Source organism: Opisthorchis viverrini (assembly GCF_000715545.1).
Source record: "Opisthorchis viverrini unplaced genomic scaffold opera_v5_130, whole genome shotgun sequence".
NCBI classification, from domain to species: Eukaryota; Metazoa; Platyhelminthes; class Trematoda; order Opisthorchiida; family Opisthorchiidae; genus Opisthorchis; species Opisthorchis viverrini.
Window position 1 is genome coordinate 469803 of NW_008751788.1, and position 15195 is coordinate 484997.

Here is a 15195-nt window from a genome sequence, read left to right on the forward strand (position 1 = left end):
ACTGAGATTGTCTGACTTTATTCGCCAGTCAGGAAGTCATTTAATGAAACGTTCGCGAACAAGGACCAAACTATGACACACAGGAGAAAACCTGGGTTACTGTTATTCAATCTGACTTTACTTGACACCTGCGTGTTGAAAAATCAGTGGATATGAAGTGTTTTTTCGGCGCATCCCGATGCCACGCTTTACACCGGTTGAGAACTCACTGTAACCAAGTCTATACAGGACATTGCGTTGATCAGACTACACCAGGGTAAAATATGAGTGATCAGTCACAGTACACCGAGTCACACCGGGCATCTCCAGCGCCGTCAGTCCGAACCGCGGGTGGTAAAGTCAACTTCTGGGTGAGTGGATTGACTTATGTTCTGACTTGTCAGTAATCTACGTTGATTCCAATGAACAGATTCACTACAAAGCAGCGGGTTCTGGGCAACGTTGTCTCTTGATCAACTATGGCCAAATATAGTCCACTATTTGTCGTTCAAAAGTGCGGCTAAATTAGTGAATGACTTCAGCTAGGTTTCCACAAATGACCAGGACTTTAGTAAAAAGAACCGATGTGATATTTTGTTCTATTTAGTTTCCTTCTGTTGCTTTCCGGTAAACACTGTTCCATGACCCTGAACTGCAGTTCCAAGAATATTTTGAGTGACTCGCGATAACTTTCTTTTCCAGCAATCCATTCAGAGTCTCAGAGATGGGAATGTCAGCCAGAAGAATTCAGCATAACAATTTACGGTAGAAAAGCATCGATATATTTGGAATGCTCTCAATCAACCTCTGGCACACAAGGTGTATCATCCTTCAAACAACTAGTGTGTGAAGCCATTTTGAAGTCACACTGAAATCATCCAGATACACTTGAAGCTCTGTCCACCCATGAAACTGAAATGTTTAATTCGTACAGTTTACGGCTGAAGCTTGCGAAATTCGCCCTTGGTTTATCTCATCCTCTGACACGACCTCTGTCGGTCTGTTTCTTGCCTGATTATTGCGGTAGCCCCCTTAATGAGAACGTTTTTCGGCCTGTCATTCAAAAAACGGTTGTAGTTAAGTGAAGCACGGTGGGTCTGGCTTGTAGATCAATTTAGAATGGATACATAAGTGCTTGTGGACAATTTGTAAAGTCTACTTGGATTTTTACTTCTAAGGAATTCGTGAACTCACATTTGTGGGGGGCCATCCAGAGTGCAACGACAGTTTTTCAAACAGAAGGCCAGACTATATTTTTCAAATGTGGTGTAAATAGAACAAACCTCTGTTACGATTTTACCATCTGCAGTTTTGTTGGTATTTCCATCCCACTTTACCTGTCCATGTGATGTGGTGTTTCCTAAGATGTGAACAAAAGAGAAAATTTAGATGCATCTTGCGGGACCGCTCCAGGACCAGCCTTGCACCTCACTATCACAACAAAACTTTCAAGCTTATGATTGGATAAACCAGTTCGAATTAAACAAAACGCAAAGTCTTTCGAAACCCGTTTTGGCATATCTCCGATACACGCTTTGGTCAGGTGAACCATCCACTTAATCAGATTCCCATGAAGCTGTAACGGCCTTATCCTATTGATGTGTACACTGTGTAAAAGTGAACAAAATCGATACTCGTTTCCAAAAATGTATACGAATTTTAGTGCTCTGTCTCTCTAGGGCTTCAGCGACACATGGAATTATTGCGGCGATTTTCCTAAGACCAGTATAGACGACAAGTCTTTGGGTGTTATTCTGGCTTCAAGACTTGTTCGTTTCTCTGCGGGAGAAAGTGAGTTTCCACCTGCCTCACAAAAAGCGCTTCCTTTAACGCAATGCTTGGAAAAAACCTAACAAAAAAGGCAAATAAACGCATGCAGCTTCTGCGATGATTGGATCCCAGATCCGACTTATTCCGTAGGCTTATATGCAGCAGTGTTATAGACTATCCCATCATGATTTGATTATTCACTATGCGATTGCTCCAGGGATTAAATTCAGGGCAAAAACTACCAAACTACTGACTCCATATCTGGTGCGTCGGCCGCGTTTTTGAAGAACATGGTCGTTGGTTTGTTCACGTGGTCATCGATAACAGAACAACCAATGGAACCGGCCGACCGAACAACCAATCGTGATTTAAGGTCAACCCCGGCAAGCAGCATGTATATCAACACACAACACTACTCAATGCACAACCACCGACCCATCACTATGCTCCCTAACAACGTACCGATGATGTCACCCCGATTGGTGATGAAACGTTTGCAATCAAATTGCTCAGTTCAGTGAACAAACCAACGACCATCTATGCTACCTGAGCTGCCATAATTCTCCTCTATAGAAAACTTGTAATAGTTTCTTGAAGTAGGTGGGAAGTGTGTGGGGAATTATAGAAGGTATTTGTGTTGTGGTAGGCTTAATCACTGGAGTTGTAAAGCCATGATAACTGAGTGTATTGAGACAGAGGAAACCGAAGCCAAGCACGGATTGCTACACCGTACGACAAACTGCAATGGTATCGATTGTTGTAAAGACCTCTTTGTCTGTCCATTAGTTCAGTATTATGTTACTGTATTTGTGCGGTTCTTTCTTGTATTTAAAGTTAAGCAATTTGTTTGAAAAAGGGGGTCGAACTGAAGCTCCCTCTTTGTATAATTTTGTAAAGTCGTCAAATGCGTGCAATAGCAACAGTGTTGCCTTTCGTTTTGCACCATGATTGACTGATAACTTCGTGTGTTAATGGAGATTTTGGTGTTGATTCAACTGAGCAGTTTTGAAATTGGTCCTGGATCGATCAGTCAGCTGTGGCTGCTTCACTCAGAAGCTGTCTAGTCTATTACCGGACAGACCCAGAACTCCTGTGATTCGTCTTTGATCTGCTATCAGTACTGTAACAGATTCAGTTCTATGTGGGTTTTTCACTGACAACGCATTGAAACTATCAACTAGTGTGATGGTAAAACGTTCGCAGCCAAATCGTCTAATAGCAAACAAACCAAAAGTCATGATGAGGGGACCCAAATGGATTTAGCACAGTACAGATGTCCTGCTCCGGTCTAAAACTGAACTAAGACAACGCTATGTAGCTAGATGTGCCGGTGCTTTCGTTGAGGCACTTGACGCAATTCTGAAAAGGTTGTCCGAGGCGAATAAAACGTAAAGCATTACAGTTCGGTACGTACACCGTTCCCATTTTTTTCAGTCGAAGAAAAGTGAAGCAAGGAGATTAATAGTCGTTGGTCCTTGTAAGTTCTGCCGAAACACATCTTGGCTTTGGTCGTAGGATAATGATTCCGGTTTGTTCACAGCCACACCACTCCCGTTTGAACGGCCGTAATTATTCCGGTGAGTCCACACCAAAGGGAAGCACTGGACTCGAGTATCGCTCTTATTAGAGCTCACCAGCAGTGCATATCCAATGCCCGCGCCGGGATTGGAACCGCGGACATCTGACATGTGAGGCGAGCGTGTAACCACTACCTCACCAACGCACGTTGGACGGATCTGAATTATCACATCTGAACAGGCGAACGTGTTCACACTAGAGCGATGTGATTGGTGTGCCTGACTCATCGAACGACGACCTAGTAACTGTCCTGGTTGTGACGATCGATCGACTCACCATTCAGAACTTCTCAGTCAGGTAGCGTAGCGCACGCTTGAAACCCACTGGGCAGATTTTTGGTTGCAATTTTGGAGTTTTGCGGGATAGATATTTTTGTCCATAGCCACACCATTCTCGTTTGAACGGCCGTGTTTACTTCTGTAAGTTCTGAAGTGTTTTTAGGCCTTACCCTTTCATTTGACTACACCATCTAAGTCAACAGACGCAGATTTTTTCTCCTTAAAACCGTTCAAAAACCTTCCTGGCATTGGCAATGCTCCCAAGTGAGGAATATGGGTTCACCTATTGTTCCCAGTTTCTTACCGCAAAGTAATTCTGTGAGAATTAAGTTTTGTACGCATATCGGTATAACCAGACGAACTAGAAATCCGGAATTCAGATCAGCATAACAAGTAGCACATATGTATTGGAGTTGGCGTAAGTCTACAGCATACGGAATATTAAAACAAGAGAATAACGAATAGGGTATCAGTCATGTTCATCACAAATTCATTTAAGTGTGGTTTTACCAGACAACTCCATGTATGTTCATGTTCGAAACTGTTTTGACCTTACTGGAAGCAAACTGGAGCTAGCTGCCTGGTAACCAGATAATGTATAGGTAAAAATACCGGAGGGTTGGCTTGGTTTCAAGGAAATTTCCCGTTGACACGAAACAGCATACGTGGACAGCTGAATGTACTATATCCAGACAGAAAGGTGGTGTAGATGTGGCCTAATCACGCGAAACGTAAACGGGACCACTGTTGGTTCCGCTGATCCTCTTTGATCCCCCGGTTCAAATAGGCTATTTCCACTATAGAAGAAGGAAATGTTTACCATCTAGAATGTTACCGATTTGGTTGTCACAGTAAACAAAGAGTGGTAATTTGAAGAAGGCCACAAAGATAGGTAAAGCGTGAAAAGATTTTGGTATAAAGCAACTACGTCTTGGCCTTTTGCCAAGGATCCACTGCCTGACGAAGCCACATCAATTAGGACACGAACGGTACCGTTTCCCTTCTGTACGTATCTTCTGGAAGCAGCTGACAGCTGAAGGGCGAATTGTAGCTCCAAATAGAATCCAGTGAGCCTTGACCACAATTAAAATACTCATCTGTATATGTGAGCTCACGTTTACGTGACAGAGCAGCAGAGGTGACAAAGCAAATCATTCAGAACACATCCCTTTTGACGCCTAAGAGATCAGGCTCTCAGTTTTTACCTTTTGAAGTCGTTTATTAGTAGTATAATATCTCTTTAGACCAAGAAATTTCAAAAAGCGACTGGTTTGAATCAGTCCATTAGGGTGGTTTTCCCGGGTAATGGGAGAAGCCGCGTTCAAGTTTAGACGAGCCGCGTAGATGTCTCCACGCACATTTCATTGATTATTTCGTTTGATTGACTTATTTCCACTCATCATTTTGAACCAGGTAAGCATCTTTACTCAAGCAATACAACGTGTTCTTTCATACGTGTTTACTAAGCGCTTTACCTAAAGAACGGGGGTTCTCAACAGTGAATACCACATCACGATAAGCGTTTCAATCGAAAGTCTTTTATGCCCCAGAACTTCAAAGCACTCACATGGTGTTGACCAGCACATTTCTCATAGCATTGCTGAAAAAGTTTTCCACAGCTCACAAAAGCTTTCATCCTTCTTGGAACTCATTAGCTAGGCAAAGTACCAGAGTTTCTCTCAACTTCAAGTTCTCCTTAAGCCCAAATTGAAAAGATTTCAACAAGTATTATCATTTGCCCAAGAATTCGGTTTTGACAAGAGACTCAAACTAATTCATGTGCGAATGACAGTTTGTCGTGGCCGGTTGACGCAAACTCGGAAAACTGAGGATACTCGATGAGCTCCAAGGAGGACGAAACCGCTCGTGGGCTGCCGAAGAGTTTTCAGCAACCTTATGAGTAGTGTTAAGTTTAGACAAACTTTGTTACATCTGAACTGTCATTTCAAGTGAAAATTTGTGCAACTTGAAGGAAGCGGACCATCGCAATTGGGAGATTAAGCTAGGTTCATCCAGACGTTCAGTAAAACTCACAAAATATCTTTGTAATCATGTACTCTTGCTCTACAGACACAACCTTCATGAGAACATGCCAGTCTTAACCCACAAGATTTGTCAGCTTCCTCAGAAAATTCAACTGCATTTGCTCCGGTTTCGAGTAAATTCATACAGAAACTGGACGATAACGACTATTTTTCACGTTCACCTATTTCTCTTGCTGTCACCGAAGGTGTTTTTGACATTTTGACACTCCGATTTTTACCGCCCACAGTGAGAACAGTTCCGGTGTAATAAACATCGGCATCACCGTTGACTGCACACGCGGAAAAATTGCTTTCATGATAGGTGAAACCAGTGCATAGGCATGCTCATTCATCATCCGTTTTTCCTCCCAACAAAATGCGTTCAACCATACACATGCTATTTGTTTAAAGAAAATATTTTTCTCACAGTTGAAAATGTCACGGTTAAAGCATGAATCTGGATGCAAACAAGCATGCCTCCGTGTACCACTGACTTTGTGAGGGGAGGATGATCTTTAGCCATAACCAAATGCTGCCTGAATGATCAATTGCCACGTTCTACCACCAGCCTTTGTGTGAACTCAGTTGTATGCGCGTGCCGAGCATCATATGTTGGTTGCATGACAAGGCATTTGTCGGACAGAACGCGAGAACACAATTCCGTATCTCTGAGTGGTAATGGGAAGAAACCGTGCTCAAGCGCGATTGCATCACATTTGACCGAAACCAGTCATGTTATAGACAAGGAACAAGCCTTCAGCATCATATACCGGGTACCTATGAACCGATCACGACTGGTACGATCTAGACTACTATCGACCGCAGAGGCGATTGCTGGATCCGTAACTTTGCATCCAAAAGAAACTTGGGCGACCTCTGAACTTGAACTGGCTTACGAAACATCTGGTCCCACATACGGTCTGTCTGACATTGACGTCACACACCTGATTCCGTGACCCATTGACCTATCCCTCATTCAACCCCCGCCTTCCTTTGATTTCTATTTCTCTAAAGTGTATGTAGCCCCGATCTTGAGCTTTTCCACGCTGTTTCTGCTACCATATAAATTTGTGATGTATTAGCCAAGAGGAACAATCAGAGAAAACAAGCTTTGTTCGCTACCTTCTTCGTTCTCATGACTACCACGGGTATATTCAGCCGCTTGAGACAACCATAGAACCATAGGACACATTCACTTGCTCGTTACACGAAGACAAAATTTAGAACGCCTTGAACAAAACTTATACCACAATACATACTACTCAAATATTTTACCTACCAACCTCAATGTGATCTGGAGTGACTGACCTAGGAGCTGAGTAACCTGGCTCCTTGCAACTCCCCAGGAATGATCCCAAGAAGCCCGCTACCATACAGCTTCTGCTGGGACAGTCCCATCTACCGCCAAATGATGGCGTCACTTTAACTTGCGTGAAGTGGAGAAGGCGGTCATTGGAGGCTACAGCTCCACTGACATCTCAGAGTCTGTGTGTCTATGTAAGTTGGGAAAAACGCTGTTTCAAAACAACAATGATGGGAACATAAATCACCAATGGTTGAGTGCCCTAATGGAATAACTTTCAGAGGCTACGGTAACTGTTCTGTTTTTCATTATTTTCAACAAGTTTGCTGCAATTTTTGTGCCGAATCTACAAATTTCTGGTCGAAAAAAACAGTATCACTGGGGTTTCCTTGTACCATATTCCCTTCTACATGATGAGGATAGTGAAGTCACTCAACCACCCACTTGATTATACAGCAAAGTTGACCAGTAAGTTGGTCGGAGCTGCCAGCGTAATAAGTTCAGTTTCCTTCAGCTGCTGGAATAGCGGAGATATACATCTGACTCTATCACAAAAAGTCAGTTATTGAGGCCAGCGTTGTCCATTCATTTTTGAGTCATGTTCATGGCGCACTCGTACTTTGGAACCTCGTCTCGTCCAGATTTGCAATACGTCTATTCAGAGCTATCTCACTTGATTTTGCTGAAACGTCTCTCTACGTACTCACGTTCATTTTAAGGAGGGGTTGTAAATTTTGCTGCATTGGGAACCTAGGCCTGACGTATTGATAATGATTAGTGACCCCGTTGCTTGTGCAGGTCGATTGGATGACTGGTACCAAATCTGACCTTGAGTGAGTTCAGCCCGGGAAAATGAAGCCATTAGATGTGTTAAAATACAGTCGACAATTTGTATTATTGCAAATTTTGGTGACAGTGTGGAACTTCTCCGTCCGCTTAAGATTTATCCTGGTACAATACGGCCTACAGAATTATTTTTGTGGAACACAATATTGAGTGGGTATCAAATCAAACAGGAGAAGAGAAACGGTGGATGGATTTCTCTAGTCAAATGCTAGGCCATCACAAACACGGAGAGGTTAACCAGAAAACACCAATTCTCCGCAGTACTGCATGAACTGAGAACCGTTTGGTCAATCAAGGTACTAAACGCCAGAAAAACAGAGATGCTGAGGGAAAGGATGCTAATACACTGACATCATCTCTTCGCAGTCTGTAAACCTCTGAAGTCCCTATTCTGTTCCGCTTAATAGGGCCACGCTGGTCATTTCTATCTCCGGCATCACAGGTTTGTTCCCACTTCCTTACCGTTTAGCTGTAGCAGTCTTTCGATGCCTAGCTGCCATGCCACACGAAGGAGGCACGAGGGCTGGGATACTGCCAGGTCGCCCAATCCTAGACGGACGAGGTCGAGTGGTAGAGGTCGGGTTCGAACCACGGACCTGCTGGCCGGTAGATTCGCGCTCTAACCACTTGGTCCATCTCTCCCCCCCCCACTCCCTTAGGAAAGTAACAAAGTAGTATGCGCAACTTGTGAGAAGACTGGTCTCATCCAGGTCTTCGGTACACCCCGAAAGATTCTCCCGGTCGTTTGAGGTGCTCACGTTCAATTCCTCTATGTGAAAAATAGTGTGGGTTAGTTACCAATTCTTTTGCCTTCTGGAACAGTGGGTCACATCAAGCATCAGAACAGTGCCAGATATACTGATTTTCACGCTGTTTGCGACCCCATCCATTATGAACCACCACGGGCCATCCTTTCCTCTGATGGCGGCTAAACCAAATTCACAGCTCCTATGAAGGCTTACTACTTGTGGAAGAAGGGTTAAGTTTAAGTTCAAATCAAAGTGACATTTTCCTCCGCATCTTACTTAGTCGTGTGATCGACCGGGTGAGGTAATGAAATGGTTGGCTGGCTGGCATCCATTTGGGTGTACGTATTTGGATTGCGATTCGTGAACCATGAACTATTTCTCCTTTTGTACAAAGCTTGCGTTTCTAGTGACATTTTACTCAGTCAATACATACGTTTTCCAACCTTGGCTGGTCCAAACTCAAGGGTTTTACCACTGATATCTAATGAGCATCCTGAATATTCATCTGCTCTTCATAATCTTCAGCTCGGCAAGCAAGGGATGCTACTTTAGCCTCCCCAACTCACAAGCAACTGCAGCACTGGCGACGATTTCAAAGGTTATTCAAATTTTTCGAATACCCAAAGCGGGACTCGGAAACTTGCTTTGATTTCAGCCTCAAATTCGGTGGGGCTGTAGAGAACGTTTCAGAACCCGGATCTCTGTCGTCGAGTTAGAATCAAAGAGGTCGTGTCCCACCCTCAAAAGCGACATCCATTCTTGAAGTCGGAAGGGGAACAAAGTAGCATGTCGTCATCGGTCGTGATCAACAACAGTATGAGTTATGATTCCGCCACAAGACACGGTCGGCTATTCACCGATTCTTCGGTTGATTTCGTTCATTCACCCTTCTGCATTTTTGCCACCACTTATATTCTGTGTACTATTTATTTACTTCTGCATTGTGTTGTCACACCCAAAGCATGCTTTTTATTTATACTGATTTCGCTTGACTACCAGGCTTAACTTACAATACTGAGTTGCACTCGAAATTTTCAAAAGTTATCATAACACTTCTCAGTTTACGGAGAAGCCATGCTCATCCAAATCACCATTTGGGCGCGACCAGATTCAGTTACTTCCAGTTTCATCTAATTATAGCTGTGACCTGCTGTAACTACTCCAAGAATGGGCCAGCTTTTCTATGAAATCATTTTAATTGAGAAGATAGAAGGGAAGAGAGAAAAGAGGAATACACTCATTGGCAAACTAATTTGCGTTTTCGAGAAACTCATCTGGAACCCAGCTGAATCTCTCGTTTGTGATGCTCTCAGGCAACTGAATGTGCTGCACCAGGCCGCCTCATGTTTCAGTCGCTACGATATTCGAGATATCGCGATACATGTATATTCGTAATGCACTACTCATAAGGTACGAATATACATGTATCGCGATATCTCGAATATCGTAGCGACTGAAACAGGAGGTGGCCTGGTGCAGCACATTCAGTTGCCTGAGAACATCACAAACGAGAGATTCAGCTGGGTTCCAGATGAGTTTCTCGAAAAACCAAATTAGTTTGCCAGTGAGTTTATTTCGCTAATTTCGTGCAATTCGGTTTCAAGTTGACGAAAACCCGGGGAGTGCGCCTACCTGATGAGCCCCAAGAAGGGTGAAACCGGTCGTGGGCTGTCGACGGATTTTCAGCAGCCTTATGAGTAGTGCATTATGAATATACATGAGAAGAGACTTCTTTGATCGATACATTGTATGCTATCCTGTTTCTTTAGCAGGTGAACTTGCCTCACTCAATCATCTGCCCTCCCAGTAGTAAGTGCATCCACCTGCACCGAAAAATAATAGAGTGAAAGGATACTTTTGTATGCTAACATGCAAGTTATCTTCAGCGGTCCCATAGCGCTCCGATATTTTTGCTCTCCTTCCAACTTCTTTTCAGGTTTCTGCTATGTGCAACAATTTTTAAAGTATTAGCAAATGCTTTTTTCTGGACAGCGAATGGCCACATGTGGACGGTAAACACAACTGAGGATGAAACAGAGTCACGAGGAGTATTTTTACCAGCCGCAAATACGTGACATCTCCTTTAAGCAAGTTACGCCTTCACAAACCGGGCTGCATGATGCATGTGCAGTTTTGATGAAATCACAAAACTTCAATTATGAATTCCATCTTTAGTGACTGTTGAAAAAATCGTAAACTAATTCGGTGGTATCCAACTACGACCCCGCAAACAGTATTTTTCTTGAGACTTCATTTTACTGGGTGTAACTCAAGAAACCTGTTATATCTGCTGATTCGCCTATCTGTGGTATCTGCTGCTGACCCGCCCGTGTGCCTAGTGCCAGAGAAAAAAGACTCACAGAAGGGAACACAACCGCTATATTCCAAACAGGCGAGTGCGAGAGCAAAAGTTACAACGGCCCCATGCTATTTAAAGGGGACTTTCTGACATTGATCCAGGCTGTCTGATAGGGGACTTTCTGGCATTGAACCAGGCTGCCTGATAGGCGTTAGTGAACACACATCAACATCGACCGTGCCTCTATGAAATGCCTGAACGCAGATCACATTCTGTCGTGCTTTTGTGGCGTGCATGAACACTCATCAGCTTTTGCTGAATCGATTGCCTGGCCTGGATGCTTGCCAGCTTTCCTGTTGAGATTTTGGTAGAGCAGTAGAATCCGGGCGTTCTGAGCTTACTTTCAGGAATCTGACCTTCCTGCTAAAATCATTCAGCAACTGTTGATCACACAGTCTTATTGACTAGTATTCGTCTATTTATAGTGTTTTTCAAATGAATTCATCTCTCCCAGCGTCAACGTGAAAAGGGTTTTACGCTTAAATCCTAAAATATCAAAGATGAATCTAGCTTCATGCGACTTCAATTTTGCGAAATGTACGCAGGTCTGGTGAACTCATACGTGACAGCAATTGCCCACAATATGAATCTTAGTCCCTTAGCTCAAAATGATAGTTTGTTGCAAAAACCCTTTTTCTTTCAGTCGTTTTCCATCCCACATTCCATCAGTCACTTTGGTTGAACCTAGAGCTCCTAGACGCAGTGATCCAGTCGAAACCCACCGCATTTCAAAAAAATATTTCGAATTACCAAACTTTTTTTCAACTTTTCCTACATTGGGATGTTTCTCTGCGCTGTTCACAGCACATTATCTGGAACCTGGACAGGATATAATGCTGACTTTCTCCCAAGGGTGACCGCTTTCCGACGAAGGTTATTTTACGAGGTATAAGAAATCCGCAACCTCAGTTTGCAAAATCATCTCCTGTTGGAACACAAGATATCCTGTGGATATGGTCTTCCACCTTCACGCCATGATATGTCTTTGAGCAATGTCTAAGAACAGTTTTTGATTTCCTCCTATTTCGGCAGTATTTTAAAACGTTCTTTCCATACCTTTCGAGCTTGCCGCAACCAAACTCAGCGTAGCAGAAATTTGCTGGAGGTAGAAGAAAAGATGACTTCGCCGCGGAAGTAATTCATCGGCTCGTTTGCTACGCGTTGAAGACTTGGTCAGTGTCACGATGTTCCGATTAGTAAAAGTAACACAAACCCTTACCAACTTTATTCATTTGAACTTCAAACAAAGCGATTGTCCACGCTGAGCGCAGTCGTCGCTTTGAAAACTTTCCATGAACCAGATACCTTTCCTCATGAACACTGCCTCGCAAAGATATCGTCAAATACTGGCTGCCAAATATTGCGGCGAATAAACGTCAAATTCTTTCACCAGACTGAACTGGCGTTTCCTTTTTTTGACAAATCAATAAAATCACGCCGATTTCTTTCTTTTATTTATGCCATTTGACCAAAACCGTGTGCTCCTGCAGATTGTGACTTTGTCCGGTTCCAGCTATCCACATTTCTCAATAATAGCACGGGATTTTGCTTGTCAGAATAAATGGTAGTCATCGCTATTGTCTGCATCTATCAGTAAGTAATATGATTCTACAATAATCCCTCATGATGTCCGAATAAATCACGTGCGATCCAAGGTCACTTCCGAAGACTGGGTTGAACAAGTCGGGTAATCGGAAATATCTTCGTCCTACTTAAGTGTTTTGCCACTCATCTTGGGCATTCAAAAGACAGATAGTTCACTCTCCATGCATTTCCAAAAACCAGTTTGACACCGAAGATGACTGATGATGTCCGGATTATCTGTTCCAGTTCTGGACGTAATGATCCCGTAGACTGAGAAAACACAAATGCATAAAGTGCAACTTTTTGCCCCCTACGGAGTAGCACTCGGTTTCCGCTGTTTTTCTGGAAGAAAACAAGTAATAGCTGACAGCTAAACATGCACGAGAACATTTTACATGTGAATGTACACAGAAACTCAGTTCAGGGTTTCCAAAATTTGAATGCCAGCATACATCACGATCAGAGTGATGCAGGCCACCGAAGTAATTAACGACCATGTACACAAACGTCTTGATAACAAGTCTCACAGAAGATATCGCTTCCACTTTATGGAAGTGAGAAGCAGATTCGAAAAAGTTCACGTTTTACGGATCATATCTGTGTGGAAGATCTTCTGCAGAGCAATCGACAGATGAAGAGTCAGGCATTGCCATTCTGTGGATCCCCATTGTAGACAAAAATTACCAGGTTATCTTGAATTTGATGTATAAGAGGCGGTTTGTAGCTAACATTATTCGGTTAGTGGTGCAAATGTTCCCTGGGGCTGGACATTCTGTTGCAAACGGTTCATCACCAGTTGGCTTGAGATCATCAACGCGAGAAACAAAGTGGAGCACTGCGCTACTGATTAAGTGCAACTGCCAATGTTTAGTTGTTCTTCGTTGACGAAATGCTTGCAACAACGAACCACTCGGCCACCAATCTGGGGTGAAGAATATGCTCCAACCTGCGGCATCATTTAGGCTACAAATTCAACATAACAAAGCAAACGAATACCCATCCAAAAATCGCCAATCTCTTGCTCGCGGTAACAACGGTAGAATTTCAAACCACTTTGCTTTTTACTAAGAATAGATATTCTTCAAGATGCCATTAAATTTCAGTTTCATTTTACGTAAGTACCAGTGTAACGGTGATACTACTGATGGGAAGACATGCGAGTAGTATGTTCTCTCCTGAATCCGCTTTGCGTCTCTTGAAAATTGGGATCTATTACGGGGTTTATGGAGGCACACTTGCTTGCATTTGGGCAACAGTCAATGAATATCTAGGAAAGTTCAGGAAGACGCGTTCAAGGAGGTGGATATTCAGTTTTTGTAAACAAGATGCATATGAGAGTATTGCTCCCCTGTCCAATAGCCTGTAGCTGTTCAGGTGGCATTTTCTAATAAACAACTCCGCAGCGAAAGCCTTCTTCCTTTCACTATAAGAGACCCCTTAGGGTCCAACGTCGCCCTTCTGCTACAAACTAGGGTAGTTTTCTTGCTGATACAATTTTACACGTAAGCTGCTCAAGTTTCGTGTCATTTCTACTGATTTCCTGTCTTTATTCCTCGTTTACAAATGGCCGCTAAATCAGGTCAAGAAACCTACTCCGGGTCAAAATCTGTCTGCATATCTCACGATTTTGTTAACTCTTTTATCAGCCAGGGCCTCTGATCTTGTAAGGAATGCTTCGAGCCACCTGTATGCCCGTACTTCATTGTACACCTATTCCGATTTTAGCTTGAGACAGTGTTTCAGAATGCAGTTCCACCTCATATATCTATCTGTCTGAGATCTCGTGCAATGAGTAAGCTCAATTTACCGTATTTATTTGCGGTATTTGCAACGAGTATATTCGGTACTGCGTAATGTACAGATACGCTCTTGTTAAAAAAAACAGAGAGAGGGCAAGTGGTTAGAGGCGAATTTACTGACCGCAAGGTCCATGGTTCGAACCCGACTTTAGCCTCTCGACTTCTCCTGTCTAGGCTTGAGCAACCTGGCAATATACCAGCCCTCGAGCTTTCTTTGGGTGGTGTGGCAGCTAGGCTCCGGAATGGGGTTACATATGATCAATTATTATTATTATTATTGAAAATAAATAAGAGTACTGAGGTAGTGGTACTGGGACTACTTGGGCCTGGTTTCACTAAGACCCAGACACCTACAAGTTTAACAGTTTTGTAAGTATGTTGGATAGTTGAGAATAAAGACTGCCCGGCCAAATAACTAGTATTGTTTTTTCTGAAAATCAATCAAGTAAACATCTGCTCTTCACCCAGTCATGTATATCCGTACTGGAGTGTGTATAATTTGGATGAAACGGCCCCTTTAAGTTTGGTGTTGATTAATGTGTCTCCTCGTACCACAGAACTTCATAATTAAACATATTTTAGCGCATCTGCACAAAGTTCGAAACGCAGAGGCACTAAATGGCACGTCAAGCTAAGCTACAAAGTGTTTCCCCGTCTTACTGGTCAGTTTGATACAAAAATTCGCAAGATCGTTAATTTGGCCCTGGATGAGTGGAGCGTCGCTACAAAAAACTTCTTGTTTTTTTTCACATTTAGCCTGTGACCATTGGAACATCACCCACATATTTTATGGAATAATGGAAATCGTGTAAAGGCATTATCTTTTATGTGGGGTAAACAAACTCTCATTCGAACCGACTGGTTGTTTTGAATTGACTCTCCGTGTTTTCCTCTTTGCTAAAACAATGCAGCAGAACTATTCTGCC

The 15195-nt window shown here is 43.1% G+C and overlaps 1 protein-coding gene across 1 annotated transcript; it reads left to right on the forward strand.

The window, feature by feature from the left end:
* Window positions 1-263: 263 nt before the first annotated feature.
* T265_06387 (hypothetical protein) lies at window positions 264-2270 on the forward strand (the record flags this gene model as incomplete). Its single annotated transcript, XM_009171635.1, has 2 exons — window positions 264-350; window positions 1980-2270. The coding sequence occupies 2 exons, from the start codon at window positions 264-266 to the stop codon at window positions 2268-2270; spliced, it is 378 nt and encodes a 125-aa protein (XP_009169899.1).
* Window positions 2271-15195: the final 12925 nt, after the last annotated feature.